The sequence below is a fragment of the Podarcis gaigeae genome (genome assembly GCF_964106915.1).
Source record: "Podarcis gaigeae genome assembly, chromosome: 4".
Classification (NCBI taxonomy): Eukaryota; Metazoa; Chordata; class Lepidosauria; order Squamata; family Lacertidae; genus Podarcis; species Podarcis gaigeae.
In genome coordinates, this window is record NC_139677.1 from 44,507,582 (window position 1) to 44,531,164 (window position 23,583).

General features: G+C 42.3%; 1 protein-coding gene across 1 annotated transcript; it reads left to right on the forward strand.

Moving 5' to 3' along the window:
- The first annotated feature begins 4,344 nt into the window (after positions 1-4,344).
- On the forward strand, positions 4,345-19,538 carry ZFX (zinc finger protein X-linked). Its single transcript, XM_083734275.1, is given in 9 exon segments — positions 4,345-5,138; positions 8,053-8,142; positions 8,840-9,409; positions 11,733-11,882; positions 12,302-12,445; positions 12,529-12,663; positions 13,079-13,219; positions 15,652-16,823; positions 16,825-19,538. Coding segments are annotated over 8 exon segments (2,412 nt in total). The 5' UTR covers positions 4,345-5,138; positions 8,053-8,081; the 3' UTR covers positions 16,864-19,538.
- The last annotated feature ends 4,045 nt before the right edge of the window (positions 19,539-23,583 follow it).

Consider the following 23,583-nt stretch of genomic DNA (forward strand, 5'->3'; position numbering starts at 1 on the left):
TGTCTGTATTAATATTAAAATACATGGTATTTAGAAATCCATGTTTAGAATTGTCATGTGAATAGGTTTCCATCTACAATGGATCACCTAAGTTGGAAGAGCATGTGAATATCAGCAGTGGCGTAGCGTGGGGGGTGCAGGGGGGCCGGCCGCACCGGGCGCAAATCCACGGGTTAGGGGGTCAAATTACTTGCCTTGCCCCGGGTGCTGACAACCCACGCTACGCCACTGAATATCAGGGTTCACTTAGGAAATTGTGTTGTGGATAGAATTTGAACCCACTTATTGGTACAAAATTCATATACCTCAACAGTTTGATCCTAAGTTGTTGCAGGGAAAACCGTTAAGAATAAATTAACTATGCCATTGCATGTTGATTTTATTCCTGTTGTCTGCAGTGTTCCAAAGTGGATAGGACAAAGAATGGAAAGTTATTCTAATGCTATTTGGAGGCACAAAATCATCTAGGATTGTAGATGTTTGCTGTTGCTTTCCATTGTCCACATCCACAATCATAAGGATTTTGTGCCTCCAAACTCCTGTGCACAGGAATTTGAAATGCCTTTCCCTGATCCTTATCCTAAACTACATGTGCTAGTCTCTTCCCGCAGGAGGAAAATCTATAAAGAACTCAAACTGCATTCTCGTGTGGAAGACACTCTTAAGCGCTTGATTCTTGTATTCTCAAGAAGATCCAGCACTGCAACAGCAAATAGTATTTTATACCCTATAGCAGGCATCCCCAAACTCGGCCCTCCATGTTTTTTGGGACTACAATTCCCATCATCCCTAGCTAACAGGACCAGAGGTCAGGGATAATGGGAGTTGTAGTCCCAAAACATCTGGAGGGCTGAGTTGGGGGATGCCTGCCCTATAGCCTATAGATCTAGCATGAAATGAAATTTAAGCTCTCAGCCTTGCTTCCTGGGCATAGCCCACTCCATGCTCCTCTGATAGTGTAAGGATGCTCCCCTTTCAACTTTTAAACTGTGTATTGCAACTGGCAGCCCACAGCACAAAGCCCATGGTCCCAGGGTAAGACAGTTCCATCTAGCTCCTGGCAATCCTACGAAATTTTAAACCAATTATAGTAATGTACCTTGACTCAGGCAACATAGATTTAAAGGTTAGGGTTAGGGAAACAAACCAGGAACCAGGGCTACCTTTGAAGGTGACCCGGAAACTACAACTAATCCAGAATGCGGCAGCTAGACTGGTGACCAGGAGCGGCCACTGAAACCACATAAATTGAAAGACCTACACTGGCTCCCAGTATGTTTCCAAGCACAAATCAAAGTGTTGGTGTTGACCTTTAAAGCCCTAAACGGCCTCGGTCCAGTATACCTGAAGGAGTGTCTCCACCTCCATCGTTCTGCCCGGCCACTGAGGTCCAGTGCTGACCTTCAGCAGTTCCCTTGCTGCGAGAAGCCAAGTTATAGAGAAGCAGACAGAGGGCCTTCTTGGTAGTGGCACCCGCCCTGTGGAACACCCACCAGATGTCAAAGAGAAAAACAACTACCAGACTTTTAGAAGACATCTGAAGGCAGCCCTGTTTAGGGAAGCTTTTAATGTTTAATAGACTATTGTATTTTAATATTCTGTTGGAAGCCACCCAGATGGGCGGGGTATAAATTATTATTATTAGGCATTCTTGGCATAACAGCACTAATCTGGCAGGCCCCTAGCACCTCACCCCACCCCACCCTGCTAGCTTAGCCCTCCAAGGCCCAGGGCAAGTGTACCTGTTTGCCCCCTCCTGCACAGGGCAACTTTAGATAGAAAAGTACTTGTCACTAAGTACAGTGAAAAATCCAATTTACAAAATAGTATATTCAAACAAGAGCAATCCTGATAGGGCAGAAATGCTGGCGTATCTCCTGAAGCTACATCCTAAATGTTTTGGGTTGGGATAAATGGGACAGTATGTAAACCTTCACCTTCTATCCTACCATTTACTCCTGTGGAGTGAAATTTGTTACATCTGTGTTTTTGGTGGTGTGAAATAGGCAAAATTCCATGGGTAGGACCAGCAGATGGGAGATTTCAGGGGGCAGTGTATCTGTTCCTCCCTTATTCTGCCCTTGACATGCCCTGTTTTTTACTTTTACACTAGCATAATTTCTGCATCTTAACCTACCCCAGCAGCAGAGCTCACTCTCAGCTGGCATGTGGGAGAATGCTCTAGTTGGGAGGTTACTATGTGACCTAATTGGGGGCTAGGATTGCACTTTAGTACAGAAAAGCCCATAACAGTTGTGGAAAACATTGCTAGTTAAGACTGAGGAATGGTATGCTAAAAGACTTCTCTGTGGAAATTAAGGTGTCTGATGGAAATGAGTACAGACTGAATATCTGCAGAAATCTCATTTGGTGATCACTCGTAGCTGAGTAAGATTGTCTTCCATAAACACGGTTTTAACAATGAGTCCGTAAGTGACTGTGGAGGCCTATTCTGGATCTACACGTCTTTCCAGTGGGGACATTGGTTTCCGGGCGGGAGTTGATCACAGTGTGCATTTGCCAAGCATGCCTTCCTCTTAGTGCTTTTCTCCCTTGCATACTATAGTATCAGCAGCACCAACTTTGCTAATACCGCCAAATCCCATAAAAAGGGCAGAATAAGTATTTTTAAATGGAAATGGGCAAACTCTGCCGTTAGACATCAGTATTTCTCAAAACAAAGTATTGTATATACAGCACTGCACGCAGAGGTCCACCTGCACAGTGGAACCACCTCTCCTTATACCCCCAAAATCTGTTCCAGAGACACCCCCCCCCCAACCCTTGAAGCAGACTTTAAGAGTAGGGGGTGCAGGGGAGAGGAAGTTCTGTTCTACAAGAAGATGTGTGTTACACAAGTAGAATGACAGCGTTTAAAGGGAAGAATTAAAACTACGACAGAAAATGTTGTTTCTAAGAAGCACATATGGCATCACTGTGTCTACCATGTGGTACACTATGGCTGGGGAGCTGGCTCTAATTGTGACAGACCAGCAACCCTCCATATCATTATCATCATTTCTTGTGTCGGAAAAGATACACACATTGGAAAGCTTGTGTAACATATCTTCTTTTAAATATTAAATAATTATAACACTTTAAAAATGTAGAGGTGCTTCACAACTTAAAACTGCAAGTGGGAAAATTAAAATTTATAACCTAATTTTTCCAACTGATACAACAGAACGCAAGCTATGGCGATACCTGAAATGCCCAATTATCACATGAATTATACTGGCTGGCTAAACTCGTATTTATTTGAATTTTTAAAATCAACATTTTAAAAGAAAAACGGCACTACGGTTTTTTGAGTTTGTTGGGGTTTTTTTTTGGAAGATTATGACCTTTAACAAACCGATTCTTGAGAAGATTCCTGCATTTCCCTGTTCAATCTTTCATCCCAAAAAACATGTATTGTTCTCGAGGTGGGGGGGGGGGGAGAAACGGGGCCTGAATAAGTAAAGATTTTAATCCAAAAATGTCGGCATGCAATAAACGCTTCCTTTTTAACAATGCGGTGAGCAGAATAAACTTCGGCGATCGAGGGGGGTAAAAGAGAAATCCGGGAGGCGGGGGTGCCCCCGGCAGTGCCTGCGGGGAAGCCACCCCGAAAAGTTGGGGATTTTCCAGGCCTAAACCACCCTCCGCTCCCCGGCGCCGAGTTGAGCAAGTCTGAGCCCGGAGCGGAATTTTACCGCCGAGCTGGAACGGAGGAGGCGGCGGCGGCGGCAGGAGCGGCAGCTGCAGCGGGAGGGGCTGGCAGAGACCCGCCGCCCTTGCACTTCATCTTCCCGTCCCTGGCCCGGTTCCTTCTCCTCCGCCCGCCCGCTCGGCCCGGCCCGGCTCCTGGCCTGAAGAGCAGGCGGCTCAGGCGGCAGCAGCGCCGGCTTCTCCCTTCCGCATTTCCCTGGGTCTCTCTCGGGCAGTGACGTGACGTGCTGACGGCGGCCCGGCCCGGGGAGCTTGGCCGCTTCCACTCAGCTCCGAGCTCGGCCCCTCCCTCCCCTCCGCTCCCGCCCGCCCCGCCGCTGCGGCTCTACCACCGAGATCGGCCCAGCTACGCGCAGAAAGGCCGCGCAGAGGCCGCCGCCGCCCCGCCCGGTAAGCAGCACGGGACAGGCCCCAGCTAGGCCCTTACCCCGCGCGGGACCAGGCCTCGGCGCCCGCCGACGTGCAGGCCCCGAGAAGGCCGCAGCTAGGCCGCGGGCCCGGGCTCCGTCCTGCAGGAGTGGGCCGTGAGGCCCTGCTCCGGGGCCTAGGCGGCCGCAGCTCGACTTCCAGGAAGGGAAGAGGCGGCGGGGTGGCGCGAGGCGCGCGGGGAACAGGTCTGAGGCGCGGGGCTGAGGGAGCGAGCGGGGCCGGGGCCGAGTCGGAGGGAGACTGTCTGCAAGGAGGAGACAAGATGGCGGCGGTAAGGGAGGCTGAGGGAGAGTGCCGGCCGCCATCTTGAATTCATCGCTCCTGGCCCCAGACAGTCCCCATTACGGGCAGGGCAGGGCGGAGACGGCGCCAGTGGGGGAGGCTCGCCCCTCCCCTCCTTCCCCGTGTTGTGCCCAGTTGTCCTGCTCGGCTGCTCGTGGGCCAGCTCCAGCCCCGCAGTCTCCCGCCCCACCGCCGTAGCTTTTGACGGGCTGGGCGGCTTTTCCAGGCGATTCCGCTGCCAACAATGCGGTTAAACGATGTCCCGTCTCCATGGGGCACGAGCAGCGCACACGACCGCCCCCAGGCTCCTCTGCAAAGGGGGCCATGTGCCAGTTGGCGCCAGAGTTTATTCAAGGGACTCTCTTTTTTTTTTGAGGGAGTGTGGGGGAAACCATATACAGTATACATAATACTTCATGCCAGGGAATATAGATGCCTGGCTCTCCATGCTGGGGAAGACCAACTGGCTTCATTGTGAAGGGGACGCGGGGTCGCTTGACATCTTCCATGGGGTGTTAACACTTTCGCGGGGTAGAGGTGGCGCAACGCTAGAAACCAAATTAAAAATGCCACACTAGGCAGGCTTAGTACAGTTTTGCAGTCTTCAGCTCAAGCTCACCCAATTAAAAAGGAAAAGCAGTTTTCTCTGGGTAACCCACAGTGCAGCCTCTGGGAGTTTCACTCCCGTGTTAGGATGTCAGACAAAGTGCCTCAAGGTGTGGGATTAGTGATTTTTGTGTTTCTTAACTGTAATACGTGAAGTAGACAGGTCGGGTTACTGTGAATCGGGAAGGCCACTGAAAGTCAATATATCTGCTGTGTCTGAAACAATAAAAAGCAATTTTCAAATCAACATCTTGAAAGCTAATGGGGATTTCATAGAGAACATCTTTCAGTTTTAGGGACAGTGGGAAAGGGCTAGTAATGTTGTACAACTTGCTTTAGGGAGGAAAAAAACATTATTTACTAAAGTCTCCTTTGAAGTGTATATGACAATCAGGCAGGGAGATGAGATTGAAAAATGATTTTCTGGAGTAAATATATATATATTCGTGTGTGTGTGTGTGTATCCACTTTCTGCAGAGTGAGTAGAAGCAGAAAATAATGTGCATGGTAATTTCCCTGGATGCTTTGGTAATAATTAATTTCAGCTTATTTTGGACGCAACAGCATTTGTGCAATGAACAAATCCAAAGCTTTTAACTGTCCCGAACTTCTGTGGGTGTTTAAATGCATGTAGAGTAGTTTTGCTTGCGACTAAGGATGCAGTTTGAAAAACACAGTTTCTGTTTATTCCTTGCACATTAGCATCTCAATATTTCAAATTTTCATTATGAATAAATCATTGATTTACTTAAAAAAGCAACTTATTGCTCATGATTAGCAATAAACTTTTGCTAATGCTGCCACTCAGCTGCTTTTCGTACCATTACTATGACATACTTCTGCCCCTCCTGTCTGAGTTGGAGACACCATGTTACAGTGGCTCCACTTCTTCCTGAATGGTCCAAGAATGTGGTTTCTGCTCTGCTTCATGACATGCAAAATGCCTCAGGGTTCTATTTTATCTCAGTATTATCTTCAGTATTTAGAAGCAATGGGAGACAGTTGGGAGAAGTCATTGGGAGGTCTGAGTTGCAATATTAACAGTTGTCATGATCTGGCTGGATGCAGAGGAGTGGTGGGAGGCACCAGCTGGAAAACCACCCAGGGAAAGAAGGATCAGAGCCAGGGAATTGGTGGTGGGATAACAATGGGTGGTCAGAGGGAGAAGGCTGGGAGGAGGAGGTGTCGGAAGCTGAACAGGTAAGAGGGTTTGGTGAGCAGGAAGAGTCTGTGGCAGAGTCCAGAACCAGAGGCAGAAGAGGAGGCTGGAGAGGAGGGGGGCCAAGAGGCAGAGATGAGTCAGGCTGCAAGTTCTCCGCCCCCCCCCCTCTCGAAGAGGTGTTAAGAGGGAGGAATAAAAACAGGCAAGGCAAAGAAGTCTTAGGTTGCTTGGGAAGGACCCTGGGGGAGATGAGACTTAGGGAGTTTGGGGAAGGCACCAGCTGCCTATTTGGGCCAAGACCTACTGGGAAGAGTTACCGTGCTCACTGGGCCTGAGCTGTTTTTGTTTATTTCAATAAAGAGTTAACTTCACTAACACCTTGTGAGTTATTGCTGACCTGCTCCCAACTCCTGTCTTGACATCGATATGCAGATGACATTCAGCTCAGTCTCTCTTTTCCACCTATGCATCCCAAGAAGGCTGACCAGATATCGGGATGCATATTGGAAGGGATGAGATGGTGGGGAGGAAGGCAGAAACCTAATTCAGATAAGAGGTTCTGTGGGTTGAGAAGTTGGCTGATCTAAATAGAGGTGTGAGACCTGTTCCAAATGGGGCTGCACTTTTGTTGAAAGAGCAGTTGTGCAGCTTGGGGGTGCTCTTGGATTCATTCCTGTCCAGAGATGCATATATAGTGGCAGTGGCCAGAAGTGCCTCTACCAGCTCAGGATGAGTCAAACCTGGCCTCAGTTACCCATGCACTCGCGTCCTCCAAAGTGGACTACTGTAATATTGTTTCCACGGGGGCTGCCTTTGATGATGGGTCAGAAAATTTAGTTGGTGCAAAATGTGGTATATACATACAGATAGAGGCCAGAAAGTCTTCTCATCTAACACTGTTTCTACACCAGCTGCAATAATTACCAGTATGGTTCTGGGCCCAATTCAAAGTGCTATGTTTATCTTTCAGGTTTGCTTAAGGATTGCCTTTATCTGTACAGCCCAGCTTGTGCCCTAAAACAGGATTGGGAAAACTTTGGCTCTCCAAATGTTGCTGGATTACAGCACCCATTATCCCTGCTTGCCTTGGGGCCAATAGGCATTGTAGTTCTGAGGCATCAGAAGGGCCGCAGGTTCCCCACCCTTGTCCCAAGATCTTTTTCGGAGGTCCTGTTTGTATATCTGTCAATAAGATAAACTAGGCTGTGGAGCACAAGAAACAAGACCTTCTTGGTGATGGCCCCACAGCTTTAGTGTACAGTAGTACCTCCGCTTATGTAAAGCTATCATTATGTAAACTTCATGATGCGTAAGTGGCAAACTGAGAAGTATTTTAACAGGTTTTTGCCACACATACATGCGCAGAAGCAGTCTTCCGGTTGTGAAAACCTCAGGATCCGGCCGGCCCTCCGGAACAGATCCCATCCCCAACCAGAGGTACCACTGTAACTGACCTCTTCAATATTTTTTTTTAATAGTTTTGAAGAAAACCTTAACACTGCCATTTCTTAAGACTGTAAATGAGCAGCTTTCTAATGCTAATACAAACTTCTCTAATATATCTCATACAGCTTTGTATCATTCATTTTCATATATGTTGTTTCTGAGAGCCAAAAAGATATTTTGAATGAACAAATACATACAGTGAGGTAGGAGTGTTTTGCCCTGAAAGTTGTATTTTCCTGCCCCCACTGGATATAGCAAGCAGTGTGTGCATATCACTTTGTAGTCTAGGGGGCAGGTCCTGAGGAATTGACTCTTTTCTTGAGAATATTTTTCCCTCTTGGGATTTTTTCATCCATGAACTGAGTTCAATATGCATGCCACATAAATACTGGAGCTTCTTCATTTTTATTTTATAGACATTTCTGACTGATGAGAGATAAAGGCCATGGATGAAGATGGGCTTGAGCTACAGCCACATGACCCACATGCGTTTTTTGATCCTACAGGTATGACAGTCTAAAATGGATTTCTCTAAATGCATGATGTAGCCTATTTGGTCTTTACTGAATGACACCATACTGGGTTGTGGTTTTTTTTTAAAAAATCTCTACTCTCCTGCCTGAAAGTCTAAATTCATTCTGTTCCATAGTTAACATGTTTTGAGAAGTACCTTGATGCTAAAAGAACTACCAACCACCACTAAAATGCACTATATAATCTTTTAAGTATTTCTGTACTAATATTGTTGTTTACCATTTCTCTAGAATAAGACAATAATAATGATTATTTTCTTTGGATACCAAGTATAATGCGGGCTGCGTAGGAGGTTGTTACAGAATGGGAAGACTGAGATAGTTTACAACTGGGTTAGCGCTTCCTAACCTTTGCATACATTTTCAATTCTCTGTTCTTTTTATCAGTTTTAACATCTTCCTATACTTTCCACAAAGTCATATCCACCTGACACTTTTTCTCAGTGAATTCTAGGTCCTTCTAACCCTCTGTGATTTTGAAGGCACAATAAGACCAGCAGGAGCTAACAAGAAGCTTGTAAACTTTATAACAATATGGAATATGTCACATAGGGAATAATCCAAGAACTTGCATATGATGTGTGGGGAAAGAAGTCATAAATAGATCTCATTTTCATGAAACCTGAAACTATACTGTCACAGTAACTTTGATTATTTTTATGTATTTCAGGAACTGATGGAACACATTTGAATGGAAATGAGATTGTTGTTGAAATACAGGAAACAGTCTATGTCTCAGATGTGGAGGATTCTGACATAACAGTTCATAACTTTGTCCCAGAGGATCCTGATTCTGTAGTAATCCAGGATGTAATTGAGGACGTTGTTATAGAAGATGTTGAGTGTCCAGATATCATGGAAGATACTGATGTATCTCAAACTGTTATTATGCCTGAACCAGTGCTGGACACTGATGTCACTGAGGAAGTGTCTTTAGCACACTGCACTGTTCCAGAAGATGTTTTATCCTCTGAGATCACAGCTTCAGCAATGTCGATACCTGAGCATGTGCTCACAAGTGCGTCAATGCACGTACCTGATGTTGGACAATTGGAACATGTTGTTCATGATCATAGCAATGTTGTAGAAGCAGAAATTGCCACAGGTTCTCTGGGAGAAGATGTAGTTTCTGAAGTTTTGGTAGCAGATTGTGCCTCTGAAGCTGTAATTGATGCCAGTGGAATACCTGTGGAACATGATAATGACAAGGGCAACTGTGAAGACTACCTTATGATTTCCTGTAAGTGTCTGGGTGAAGTATTTCAAAAGCCACAAATTTATTTACAAATTCCTTAATCCAGAGAACTTCTATTGCTTCACTTTTAATCCCTTGGACTTCTGTGGTGTTAATCTATGCTAAGTACACTTGTAGTAATTTCAGTAGCTGCTGGTGAGTTGGGGAGGGGTGGAGAGAAGATGGCAACCATCATATTACTCAGTGGTTGTGAGTCTTGATTTGATTGATCCCCACCACCACTTTGTCAAGAAGAACCGAGAATGAGCTGGATGAGAAAGGGGATGCAGGGTTTAGGATGGTTGCTGTAACATGACCCTGACCCTGTATGTTATGTTATGTTATGTCAGCACAGCACTATACCTTGGTAATACTGCGCTGACAAATGGCATTCATTTGTCAAATGCAACATAGCAGCAATGCACAAAGTCATTTGAAGGCATAGCACTAGGCAGAGAAAGCTGGTGGTGGGAATTGTTTGAGGAGAACTCTCATAATTGTCAGGCTATTTAGCTAGCATGATTCCACCAATGTAATGCTGCATGATGCATAGTAGAATTTTTAGAACTTTCTAGAAGCATAGTAGGATGGGTGAGTTTGTTTATAGCCTAGGGACAGGATATCAATAAAGTGCACTAGCATAGCTATGCATATAAGATGCAACCTTATGTTACTCAGCTATTACCTCTTATAAAGATAATAGATCCCACCTCTGTATTCTCATATATCAATGTTCTAAATTCTTAGTCTGTTCTAAAACTATATATACTTGTTCTTCTCTTCAGACAAAATATAAATCCACACCCTTTATAATTTGACGAGAATGCTTATACAATAATTATGCCGAGTGAAAGTTTCCCTATTACCTCATTCTTTGCTTTCAGCCTCCCAAACAAGCTCTACCAGTTTTTAAGTCATGAGTTTGATGCCTAATTTGGTGTTGCCTTGGCCAGTCTGTAGCAGTTTATCAAGCAAAATGAAAACATGCTTCTAAATTTAAATCTCCACTTTTTACATAATTCATGTATCTGTTTAATGTGCCATGCGGCAAACTGTAGAAGGAGTGTTCTGAGGCTTTGGCAGTGGTTCTCAAACTCACAGTGTCTCCATCCCATTCCCAGTAAAGTTGCAACCTAGTATTGGCAAAAACAAAAGATGTAGCAAGCAGGGTGGAATGGAAATTGATGAGACAGGCTGTATGAGCTTGCCTTGCATAGAATTCCATTTCAGCTGTTGTGGCACAAATAGAGGTGTGTACCACATCATATAGACTTCTAGGTAGAATTCTGCTGTGCGGCATCATCATCAGCATTTTCACTGTCTGTTGATAGATCATGAGAGCACAATTTAGTTATTCATTTTATTTCATGAAAATTATATACTGCTTGATTGTAACAAAAACCTCAAATCAGTTTTTTTCTATTTATAATCACCCCGCTTTCCTCAAGGCAATTACAGATTAATTGTTTCGCAATTGACTATTACCAAGGCACACTACAAAGAAACTCACATTTTACTTTTAACACGGCTATTCTGTGACTTTGGCATGTGGGATCCTCTAGCCCCCAGGCCTAATTAGGCTCACCAGGCTTCTCCATTTGACTTGCAAGACCGGTTTGGACAAGCCACAGTCACCTATCCTACTCCTGATTTTATCGGGTGTGGGGCAGATGAAGGAACAAGCCAAAAGGGCTTTGCCTGCACCATTGATCAGCTGATGTGTAAAGAGGGGTTCGCAAGCACCCACAGTCAGCTGATTGGTGGGTCTTGCGAAGCCCAGTGTATAGTGCTCACAAAGTTCTGGCAATCAGGTTGTTGGGGCTTGTGAGTACTGTGCACAGAAGTCTGCAGAATTCCCACAGTGAGCTGGTCGGTGGGTCTAGTCCATAAATTGCAGTCAGTCAGCTGGTTGTCAGGTCTTGTGAAGCCCAATGTACATGACTGAGCCAGCTAAGGATCCAACTCCAGTGTGAGAACTTTCATGAAATGCTGGTTCACCAGGGGTGGAAGAGATAATGATCCAGCCCACCAGCCTGTTCCAGTTCCCCACCCCATGTTGCTTCCCTGATTTATTAACATTTTTCAAGTTTGGTCACGGTTATTAGCTAATTAAGAGAAATAGGCAGTGCAGGAGAGCATTTTGAATTTATCTTCTTAACATATCTCACTAGTTTTCATGTAACTAGAATAATAAATCATATAAACATTTCTTTTACTGTCATTTATAGTTTTACTGCATTCTAAAATATTTCTACAATTGAAATGATAAATTTTTGTCTTACTGCAATCAGTTTGTGTTGGATTGATCATTTATTGTTTTTCTCTGTAGTGGATGATGCTGTCAAGGCAGAAACTGATGATTCTGTTGACCTGACAAGAAAAACTGTGTCAGAAAATGATCCTTGTAAAATGGATGGCATTTGCCCAGAGGTCATCAAGGTGTATATTTTCAAAGCTGATCCAGGGGAAGATGACTTAGGTACAGCATTCTATTTTATTTTATTTTTAAACTTAATCTAAACATCAGTAATTGGAGGTCGAAGGACAAAAGCTGTGCTCTTGAGAGCTATCATAAGACTCCTCCTTTCCCTCTAGTTGCCAAACTAGAAATAAAAATGGTGAAGAATCTGGCCTTTCTGACATGTTGGCTGGTAGCAATAGAAAGTGGAAGTTAAGGTTTAGGCCCACTATCCTTTGTTCTTCTCAACGTATCTCCAGGAAATTAGTTGCTGAGTCTTAACCTTTCATAGTATCTCCTTTTATTTGACTCGGGCTTCTTTCAGATGTTGTGTGGGGAAAGTGTAGATTATTTTCTATTGCTTATATTTAAACCATAATTTAGTAGAAACATGCTTTTACAAAATACTTTGACCAACTTTCCCCCCCCCCCCCACCCAGGAGGCACAGTAGATATTGTGGAAAGTGAATCTGAAAATGACAATGGAGACACATTAATGAATCAAAATAGCGGTGTTCGCATTCCAAGGGAAAAAATGGTTTATATGACAGTAAATGATTCCCAGCATGAAGATGAAGATTTAAGTAAGTATTTGACCTTTATTTAGGGTTAAGAATTTGTTTAAAATGACACAAAATTTGTATTATATTGTTTTTTCTTCTCTTAGATGTTGCAGAAATTGCTGATGAGGTATATATGGAGGTAATTGTAGGAGAGGAAGACGCAGCAGCTGTTCACGAACAGCAAATTGATGAGAATGATATTAAAAGCTTTATGCCGATAGCTTGGGCAGCAGCTTATGGTATGTTGTAAATCAAAAGACACTTCCCTGTAGTGTTAGCTCATGCCAAATGAAATTGGCTCCCACTCCTATTTTGTGCAAACAAGCAGCCACATGGTGGCTGCTGGGTCATGAGCAGTTTATGGGTAATGTTTGCTTTTGGCATCTTTTTATTATCCAACAATGTTGGTTTGTGATAGGGTGATGAAATCCATAGTCTGAGTCACAAACAAGTGTAGCAAGAGGCTCACTGTGTGGAGCAGCATTCAAAGGTTTCTATTTGAATGTGAATCTGACTTCATTCAGTGCCCAGGTTGACTGCAAAAAGGCACAGAACAACCATTTACTAACTTAATATTTTATTACCATGTATAAATTCTCTATTTTGAATATTCCTTAGAGTGCTGATGATATGTAACCTTCAATCCTTCATTAGGTAATAACACAGATGCAGTTGAAAACCGAAATGGAACAGCTAGTGCTCTCTTGCACATAGATGAGTCTGCTGGTCTTGGAAGGCTAGCAAAACAAAAACCAAAGAAAAGGAGGAGGTTGGAATCCAGACAATATCAAACAGGTAAGTACACAGCGACTCTAGTGACTATGATGATTGCCTGTCAAGAGAAAGAGAATAGAAATGCATTTTCTTTGAGCATTTTCAAGGTTTTAAAAGCACTACCATGTAGATGGATACTTTTTGTGGTTTTGTATTTTAACTATATAACAAGTACACAAATTTAGAACTGTTAACAGGAAGAACAAATAAATTACTTGAAAAGTCAGGTTTCGGCAGAAAATTATTCCTAGACACACCGTGTACACCTATTAATGTAAATCACCAAGTAAAGGTAAAGGGACCCCTGATTGTTAGGTCCAGTCACGGACGACTCCGGGATTGTGGCGCTCATTTCGCTTTACTGGCCGAGGGAGCTGGCATACAGCTTCCGGGTCATGTGGCCAGCATGACTAAGCCGCTTCTGGCGAACCAGAGCAGCGCACGGAAACGCCGTTTACCTTCCCGCCTGAGCCGTACCTATTTATCTACTTGCACTTTGACGTGCTTTCAAACTGCTAGCTTGACAGGAGCTGGGACCGAGCAACGGGAGCTCACCCCATCGTGGGGAATCGAACCACCGACCTTCCGATCAGCAAGCCCTAGGCTCTGTGGTTTAACCCACAGTGCCACCTATAGCCTAAACAGCACTATTCACACACAAAAGGGAGATACCAGTAGGTTTTGGGAGCCCTGAAGTTTGTAAAACTATACACACACACCCAAAACCAAACCTTTAATGGGGAAAAAGCTTGAGTGGGCCAGAGCCAAAAACATTTCAGTGAGAATTGAACTGGAATGCTAACTAATTTTTGGTGGTGGAGTGCAGGGTGAACTGGAGTATCCTGGAAGACAACTTGGTTGATTGGAACCTCAAAGGAGAGTAACCTGCACTCACTTAATTATAGTGGGAGATTATGTAGATTGCATACGTGGCTATGCTCTGTACATTACTTCAATACAGAGTACATATTACCAAAAGATGGATCAGTTTCTGGCATTTTGTTTTGGGGTGGGGATGAGGGTTAGACAAAAAGCTTGTAATTTTTAGAAACATCTCTTGTGGACTCAGTGTAATGAATTACATCAATTTATAAATTACTTATAAATCCTCAAAATGTGACTCACTTCATTGTAAAGATGGGTTAACACAAGTGTTTTTGTCTTTAAGAATGCACAAGTCCCTGGTAACCAAAATGCAAAGAAAATGAAATTGCACTAAGATAGAGCACATGGACTGGCTGAGGAAGGCAGCAGTTAAAGTAAACCCTACCCAACACCTCCTATGAAGTCGTACTGATGCAAACATACCCCCAGCGTTTTTAGGGAGAAAAGAAGTTGTTAGATACATTATTCTCTTGCAACTACTGTCAATGACTGATGCATAAAATGTGAGAGGATATACGCATCTGTTGTGCTCTTATTGGAAGCATAGGCCTATTATAGCAGCTATAAGCACTGCCTTCCTGGCAGCCCCAAGAGTTACGTAATACGCATGCATGGTTCATAAGGAGCGGAGAGATTACTATAACAGTTCTGCCCTTTTGGCATAGCTCCGGTGGTGGAAGCATGTTTGTTGTTGTTGTTGTTGTTGTTGTTGTTGTATGCCACCATTCAAAGATCACAGGATGGTTCACAACATAAGAATACAAAATGAAAATACATAATAAAACATTTCATCAAGCTCCATGTATTCTATGTCTGGATTGACTTGCTTCTCATATTTGTTTTGATTGCACAATGATTATATATAATTCTTATCTCATGCTACCTGTTTGCAACTGTTATTTTGGATTATAGTTAATATTAACATTTCTAGTAGCTTACTCACTTATCTGAGAGCCGTACAAAGCAACAGAGAACAAATAGTTATCCTCAGTTTTAAAATTAGAAATTCCTGTACTGGTGGACTCTTTTGGAAACAGTTGTCCTCAAACCTGACAAACCTGATTCATCCACTGCAAAGACTCCTATTATTACAAGGCACCTTTAAGAGATCTTGGGTTCTGCAGTTACTGACATGTCAAGGTATTCCTTTATGCAGGTTTAATTTGCTTAATTAAAGGATGTGTTAGCACTTGACATTGCTACCAAATACTGAAGTGCTGCAAGTCTTCCCCCATTTGTGTTGAATGATTTTGCTTTAGTTCTGACACATTATTGTGGCTAATTTAATTTAACAGAGGTAATATTGCCAGCCAATATTTAAATCCTATGGATTTCAGTGAGTGGGACGGCAATCCTTTACCTACTTATCTGGGAATATGCCTTGTTAACTCAGTCAGACATATATAGGATTGCACTAATAAGTATGTGCTTGACTGTGTCACTGAAATGAACAAGATTTTGAAGTGCATAACTTCAACTTACATAGCTGTTAATACACATATCAGCATATTTCTTTTCTGTTTAAGGAGTGCCATTTTCATGATTTGGGTTTTGCTTTTATTTTACAGCAATAATAATTGGGCCCGATGGCCATCCTTTGACAGTCTACCCCTGTATGATTTGTGGGAAGAAGTTTAAATCTAGAGGCTTCCTGAAAAGGCACATGAAAAACCACCCTGAGCACCTTCTTGCTAAGAAAAAATACCGATGTACTGATTGCGATTACACTACAAATAAAAAGTTAAGTTTGCATAACCATCTAGAGAGCCACAAGCTTACTACCAAGACCGAGAAGCTAATTGAATGTGACGAATGTGGGAAAAGTTTCTCTCATGCAGGGGCTTTGTTTACACACAAGATGGTGCACAGGGACAAGGCAGCAAACAAAATGCACAAGTGCAAATTCTGCGAGTATGAGACAGCAGAGCAGGGATTACTGAATCGTCACCTTCTGGCTGTGCACAGCAAGAACTTTCCACACATTTGTGTGGAATGTGGCAAAGGATTTCGGCATCCGTCAGAGCTCAAGAAACACATGCGAATCCACACCGGTGAAAAGCCCTACCAGTGCCAATATTGTGAGTATAGATCGGCTGACTCTTCCAACCTGAAAACTCACGTAAAGACTAGACACAGTAAGGAAATGCCCTTCAAATGTGACATTTGTTTTCAGATATTTTCAGATACCAAAGAGCTGCAACAGCACATCATTATGCATCAAGAAAGCAAAACACATCAGTGTCTGCACTGTGACCACAAAAGTTCAAACTCGAGTGATTTAAAGCGACACATAATTTCCGTTCACACAAAGGATTACCCCCATAAGTGTGACATGTGTGACAAAGGCTTTCACAGGCCCTCAGAACTGAAAAAACATGTTGCAGTTCACAAAGGCAAAAAATTGCACCAGTGTAGACATTGTGACTTTAAGATTGCAGATCCGTTTGTTCTAAGTCGCCATATTCTCTCAGTTCACACAAAGGATCTTCCGTTCAGGTGCAAGAGATGTAAGAAGGGCTTCAAGCTGCAAATGGAACTCAAAAAACACATGAAAACACACAGTGGTAGAAAGGTTTATCAGTGTGAGTTCTGTGAGTATAGCACTACAGATGCCTCAGGTTTCAAACGGCATGTTATTTCCATTCATACAAAAGACTACCCTCACCGTTGTGAGTTCTGCAAAAAAGGCTTCAGAAGACCTTCAGAGAAGAACCAGCACATTATGCGGCATCATAAAGACATTGGGCTGCCGTGAGGACTCCTTATTCTATGGAATTTAGAAGGGTGTGTGTAAAAGATTCGCTTTCTAGGCAGTAATTGTATTATAAAGCAGATCACACAAACAAACTAGCGTGCATTTGATTTAGTGCTGTATACAGATAGGATTATTGCTTCTAGTTGACTTTTATACATTTTGTTCATTAGTGTGTTCTGAATTCTCTTCCGTTTAATAAATGAGGAAGGATAGCAACAATAAAGTTGCATTTAATAAAGTAAACCCTGTCTCAAAATGAATTTTTCAACCACATTTGTTCTCTGAAATATTTACCTTACTGACATGGTTCATATTCAGTGACCATATTAACAGTTTTGTCATGAGTTAAAGATATCTTTTTAATTTGCTCTTAATAAAGCCGTCATAAAGAGATTGTATAAAATAAACTGGAGGAAATTAATGTAAGAAGATAACATTGTACCATAGGACCCACTTATTGTTTCATCTGATATTTAAAAATTTGTGACACAATCTTCATTTGAGTAGTTACTCATTACTATTCTCCATCATTTGGAGTTCTTTTTACATAATGTTTAATTCTTCCATGATAAGTAATAGTTGGTTGCTGGGAGCATTTATTTTCAGGAAGTGTGAATTTAAAACTTCAGGCATTTGTTCATACATATTAACTATGTGCTTCTCTTTTGGTTCTGTATTACAAATGCATTTGTGTTTTGAAACTTATTGCTGATTCATAGTGCATATGGATACATTTGTTTCAGTTGTTGGCAGGATCAATTGACAGTTGTTAAGGTTACCCCAAATTAAAAATCATTTTTGTTACAAGACTCCATGAAATATTTGGTCCAATCATATTTTTAACTATCCACTAGCAGCCTTGGACAGCTTTTCAAAGAGTATAAACTGTATAAAGGGAGCACATTAGATGGAGCAAAAAAGAATAGAAACAGATGCTATCTTCATGAAGAACTTGTTTTCCAGCAACTTTTTGTATATTTTCTCTATTACTCTCTTAGGAACACAGGGTGATATCCAGTGTTTCTCCCTCAGCTGATGGAAGGAGTTGATGACAGTAGGCAAACAAGGCAGTTTTCATTGATTCCTCCTCCCCAGTGCAGCCCCTCCGAAATCTACTGTGGAGAGTCCTCAAACTTCCAGAGCAGATTTTGATGGAGCACAGAGAGCTACGAGGAGGAGTAATTGTCTCCTTCTCCCTGTGAAACATTAGATGTCACAGCTTTTCTTAAAGAATCGTTTCAGTAACAAGCGTGTAGTGGTCCTTCCAATCAGTTTATTAAGTAGTAATTATCTAGAGTTTGTCCAGTTCTTCCTTATCTGTTTATACCCTTCTGGATAAATGTTGCAATGATCACCTGTGCTCTGAAAGCTAAGGCTGCCACAACCTGCTTCACGCAAACAATGTACTCTTACGAATTTGCAAAGTGCAGTAAAACAGGGTGGGGCGGGGACTCCAAAGCATGCTGTAAGGGATGACATGTTAGTCTGGTGTGTTTGGCTTGTTGGCTTCTTCAACCCCTTCCCTTCTGTTTTGGTCCCAAAAGTACACTGGTCAAATATAATGAGATGAGACGCAAGTTCCAAATGAACAGTTTTTGCTCTATGCTTCCTTCGCCTCTCATCAGAAACACAATATCCCTATGGTATGTGGCCAGAAAATACAATGTACATTTCTTCAAATAAATACCTCAGTATTCCTGGGTTGATTGGTTTTGCTTAATGGAAACAAGAATTACTTGAGACAGCCATATGTAAACATAAACACTTGATGTGCTAACATAAAACATTTTGTTTTATACAAACCTAAGTGTGTCGGATTTATGTGCAGCTATGTTTGTTTCTGACCTTTTGTGTTTGGACTGTTGCATGTTCACCAAACTCCTGGAATAGATAGTGGGGACCTCTAGTAATCAAATGCACTCATGACTTCTGCTCCAAGATGCACATGGCCATTTCTTTATCTTTTAGTAGATGTAAGCAGCGCTTGTGTAGAATCCTGTAAAAGGTTCTAGGTGGTTTCTTTACTGTGGGATAATGGCCTGAAAGCCTGGTCCTAAAAGCACTTGTACTCATTGATTCAGTGGAAACTTAGGTGCCTCAATTTTCATTGAAGTCCTGCCCAGATATCCAAATAATTTACAAAAGTTATTTTCAAACCTGTTAAAAAGTTAGTAAACCTCAAATTCTCAGTCTGCTGCTGAAAAGTATTATCCATATTGAAAACCTCTTTTCTTGGACAGTTACTCAACTTGAGAACAAAAAAGTGACCCACTTCCTATTTTTTTAACATCATCTGGAATCGTAAATACTTGTTTTGAAGCATAATTTTGGAAACGTACGCAATTAAGAGTTTAGTGAAGTGGATTTTGTACAATGTATCTGTAAAAAGAGCAAATCAAAACTAGTTATTGTTAATGTAATAATAGCTACAGGCTAGTTTTATTTGATTAGCGAATGCTATAAAATTGATGTTTCAGTTCCATGTTTTAAATGGTACATTAAAAAAAAGCCAACTGAGAACATAATATAAATAATTGTTCTGTAAAAATGCTTGTTAAATACTATATGTCCCTCCCTGTGTACACTTTGTAAAAAGAGAAAAAAGAAAAGAAATAGAGTCCTATATAGGGATGTGTAACGTTGTATTGTGTACTTGATGATAATGTGAAAAAAATAAAAATCAGACTATTTTCCTGTTAATGAATATTCATTTGATAAGCTAACTCTTTCACATATTGCCACTAAAATTCATGCTGTTTCCTCTTACAATAAACTTGGTAGCTGAGCAGAATATTATTTCCCTGGAACATTCAGAGATGTCAGGAACTAAATCTGGGACACTCTTCAAGGGTAAGGTAAAGATAAAGGGACCCCTGACCATTAGGTCCAGTCGTGGCCGACTGGGGTTGCGGCGCTCAGCTCGCTTTATTGGCCAAGGGGGCTGGTGTACAGCTTCCAGGTCATGTGGCCAGCATGACTAAGCCGCTTCTGGCAAACCAGAGCAGTGCACGGAAACGCCGTTTACCTTCCTGCGGTACCTATTTATCTACTTGCACTTTGATGTGCTTTCGAACTGCTAGGTTGGCAGGAGCAGGGACCGAGCTACGGGAGCTCACCCCGTCGCGGGGATTCGAACTGCTGACCTTCTGATCGACAAGTCCTAGGCTCTGTGGTTTAACCCACAGCGTGACCCACGTCCCAGTACATAAAGGGTACTGCGTACTATGTGATGAAACTGATGTTGACACTAGGATTCGACCAGTTCCTTTCTCTAAATAGTGAATTTTGTTTCTGTACACAAATGTGTTACAGACGCTTCAGGTTACAGACTCCGCTAACCCAGAAATAGTACCTCGGGTTAAGAACTTTGCTTCTGGATGAGAACAGAAATCGTGCTCCGGCAGCGGGAGGCCCCATTAGCTAAAGTGGTACCTCAGGTTAAGAACAGTTTCAGGTTAAGAACGGACCTCCGGAACGAATTAAGTTCTTAACCAGAGGTACCACTGTATTCCTTTTTTTAACTATTTTTCTAAAGCTCTTGATGTAAAGATGAGCTTTAAAGTGCCTAGGGACTGCCTCCAAAGTCGCAGGATTGGCAAAATTAAGATTCCATTGTCTACAGAATGGGACATTATTTAATTGCTACAGTACTGCAAAGCCTGGAAGAGCTTGCAAAATCAAATAAAAACATAATTAAATAGCCATGAAACATTAGAAACCAGCAGCCTTCTACCCAGTGTTGCTCAGAAATTCTAAAAAACCAAATAATTGGTGAAGTTTTGAAAGTCTACTCTCTTGATTTAAAATGGTGTCCCAATTGCATCCAAACATACACAAAAACCTGCTCCTTGATCTCAGATTTTGGTGATGATACCTAAGAGGTGTCCTAATGCATAGCAAACAAGCAAACAATTTTGCCAAATAAATAACAGATTATAAATAAATACTATGAGACAACAAAACAGAAAAATACAGGATTTTGCTTTTTACTTCACCTTTAAAGTATTGGTTGTCAGTTCTCATACAGTACAAGGAAAAAACTAGCACAGCATCTGCAAATATTTCTCAGGGGCAAAGTTCTAGTTACAACTGAAGAGGACTGCTTCAGAATGATATGGAAAATTGGGAAGTTAATAACATGCATTGGAAGTGACCCTCAAGTGCTGAGCACACTGGCTATTTCTGCAGCAGAGCTATAGGAGCCTTGACCAACCTGAGGCCTTCAGACGATGTTCTCAAATAATTGGCTTGGCTCTTACAGCTTTATTGATGTTTTAATTACCTAGTTTTAATCTTCAAGTGCATTGCACTGGGCTATACAATGCAGTGTTGAATGTTGCAGAATATGAGTAATCGAGAAAACGTAAAAAAAAACTGTCCAGCTCATCTGTACAGTAGGTTTCATCATTGTGGACTGAAACCTTCACCAATAGGTGGCAATAAAGGATAAAAACTGAAGTAACATCTCCCCCACACCACTCTTAAAAAGAAAGAAGTTTTCCAACTAATCCTAGACAAAAACATGAGACACAGACAATATAATCTCTGTACTATAGGGGCTGCTATTCATCACTTGTTTTTGTTTGGAAAAGCAGATATTGTCATAATGCTGTTTAAAGAACTTCCTACTTCATAACATTTTCACATGTCTCTGAGCACAATGCAGTGTGTATCAGCACAGAAATGCGCACCAAGGGCCCTTTGCTCTTGTGCCAGCTTCCTTTATTTAGTTTTAAGTCATTGTGGACATTTTAGCCTGCCCCTATCAAAAGCTTCCCATTTCAGCTGCTGTTTGTGTGAAGAAGACTCATTTGGCCTTCCCTCGGGTTAAGTACTTAATTCGGTCCGGAGGTCTGTTCTCAACCTGAAACAGTTCTTAACCTGAAGCACCACTTTAGCTAATGAGGCCTCCTGCTGCTGCCGCGCCACCAGAGCACGATTTCTGTTCTCATCCTGAAGCAAAGTTCTTAACCTGAAGCACTATTTCTGGGTTAGTGGAGTCTGTAACCTGAAGCGTATGTAACCTGAAGCGTATGTAACCCAAGGTACCACTGTATATGAAACATGCTCCCAAGTAACTGTTAGGATAATGGCATTTTATCATCTAAAACCTAGGAGAGATTTCCATTTAACGATAGGGCATGCAGCAGAACCCTGTAGAAATAAATCCCATTGACTTCAATGGGACTTGCTGTAGGTAGTAGGGTGGCCATGCCCTAGTGAGCATGTTCTTCAGTGAAGGAATCTTCTGTTTGTAGGCCTGTCAGTCCAAGGTCTAGTTTAAAGCTAAAGAACCGTAAGAAGGGAGAAAAGAGGGGCACTGAATTTGCCCATCGACCCAGCACCACAGACTGAGGAGGCACACAGGACCATTTCCCCTACGATGGTGAGATGCACTAGGTTTCTTTTTAATGAGCAAGTGTGGCGTAATGGTTAGAGTGTGGACCTGTGGGAGCCATGTCAGAGGCTCGCGATGGATAATGAGGGAAACACAACCACATGCATTGCACTACAGTGGTACCTGAGGTATCACTTTAGCTAATGGGGCCTCCCGCTGCCGCCATGCGATTTCTGTTGTCACCCTGAAGCAAAGTTCTTAACCCAAGGTACTTTTTCTGGGTTAGTGGAGTCTGTAACCTGAAGCGTCTGTAACCTGAGGTACCACTGTAACAAACAGCCAGAAAGATGGCAGTCTCACATTAAATAGCTCCTAGGTGATTCTGACTCTACTGAAGTTTGACTATTTTCATGAGTGTGGCAGTATTTAAAAATGTAATTACCATACTTTTCCGTGTATTAGACACCCCCACGTAGAAGACGCCCCCTATTTTGGGGAACTCAAATTTAAGAAAATGGGGGAAGATGGCTCAGAGTTGTTGAGCTTTGGGGGGGGGTTAGCTTTGGGGGGGATTGCTGAAAACCGCTCATCTGCACGTGTCAAAAACCCCATCTCACGTCTGTCCCCTCGCCAGCAGAAGCTGTCAATCGCCAGCCCAATTACCACAGCATCAGCCGATCAACACCAGCCATTGACGCAGACCTAGTCTTAAACCTAGTCTTATACATGGAAAAGTACGGTATCTTACTTGAGTCAGAAAATGTGCCCTGTGAATTATTGTGCCCAGTTTTGGGCAGGGAAGTCCAGATTTGAAAACGGAGGCAAAAGTAGCCATCTCTTTTTTTAAAAAAAAGCATATATTAATCTTCCATGGCTACAGATAAAATTTGGACATGGTCTAAAGAGATCTGAGCAAAGTTGGGCAGGACATCAAAGATAGAAGAAGTGGGGATTTGTTTACCGTTCTGCATGATAATCTAACCACAGTAACCATTCCCCTTTGTTCCCTCTACTAAGTATTTGTTGCTACTCAAATATCTGATGTAAATTCCAGTTTTGTTTAAAGCCTGTATTCTATTAGCATATTAAATTGATCAAACCACATATAATCAAATATTTAATATGCACAATTGATTCTGAACACTTATTTTTTAGCATTAATTAAATAAAATAGATGTGCAAATTGGATTTAAAGAACAGTTTTCTCTATGCCTATCCTGTGCCTTTTATGGCCCGTTATATGTTAATTTTCCTGACCCTGTTCATAGGATTCCGGCACATTACCTGTATGCCTAAAAAAATTATTGGATGCCTGACTTTCAGCTCATTCCAGATGCGCATGAAGTAGACTGTGCTGCCTGGCACAAGCATGGTAGTTAGCAAGGTGTTTGTGCCGTTAAAGGCTCA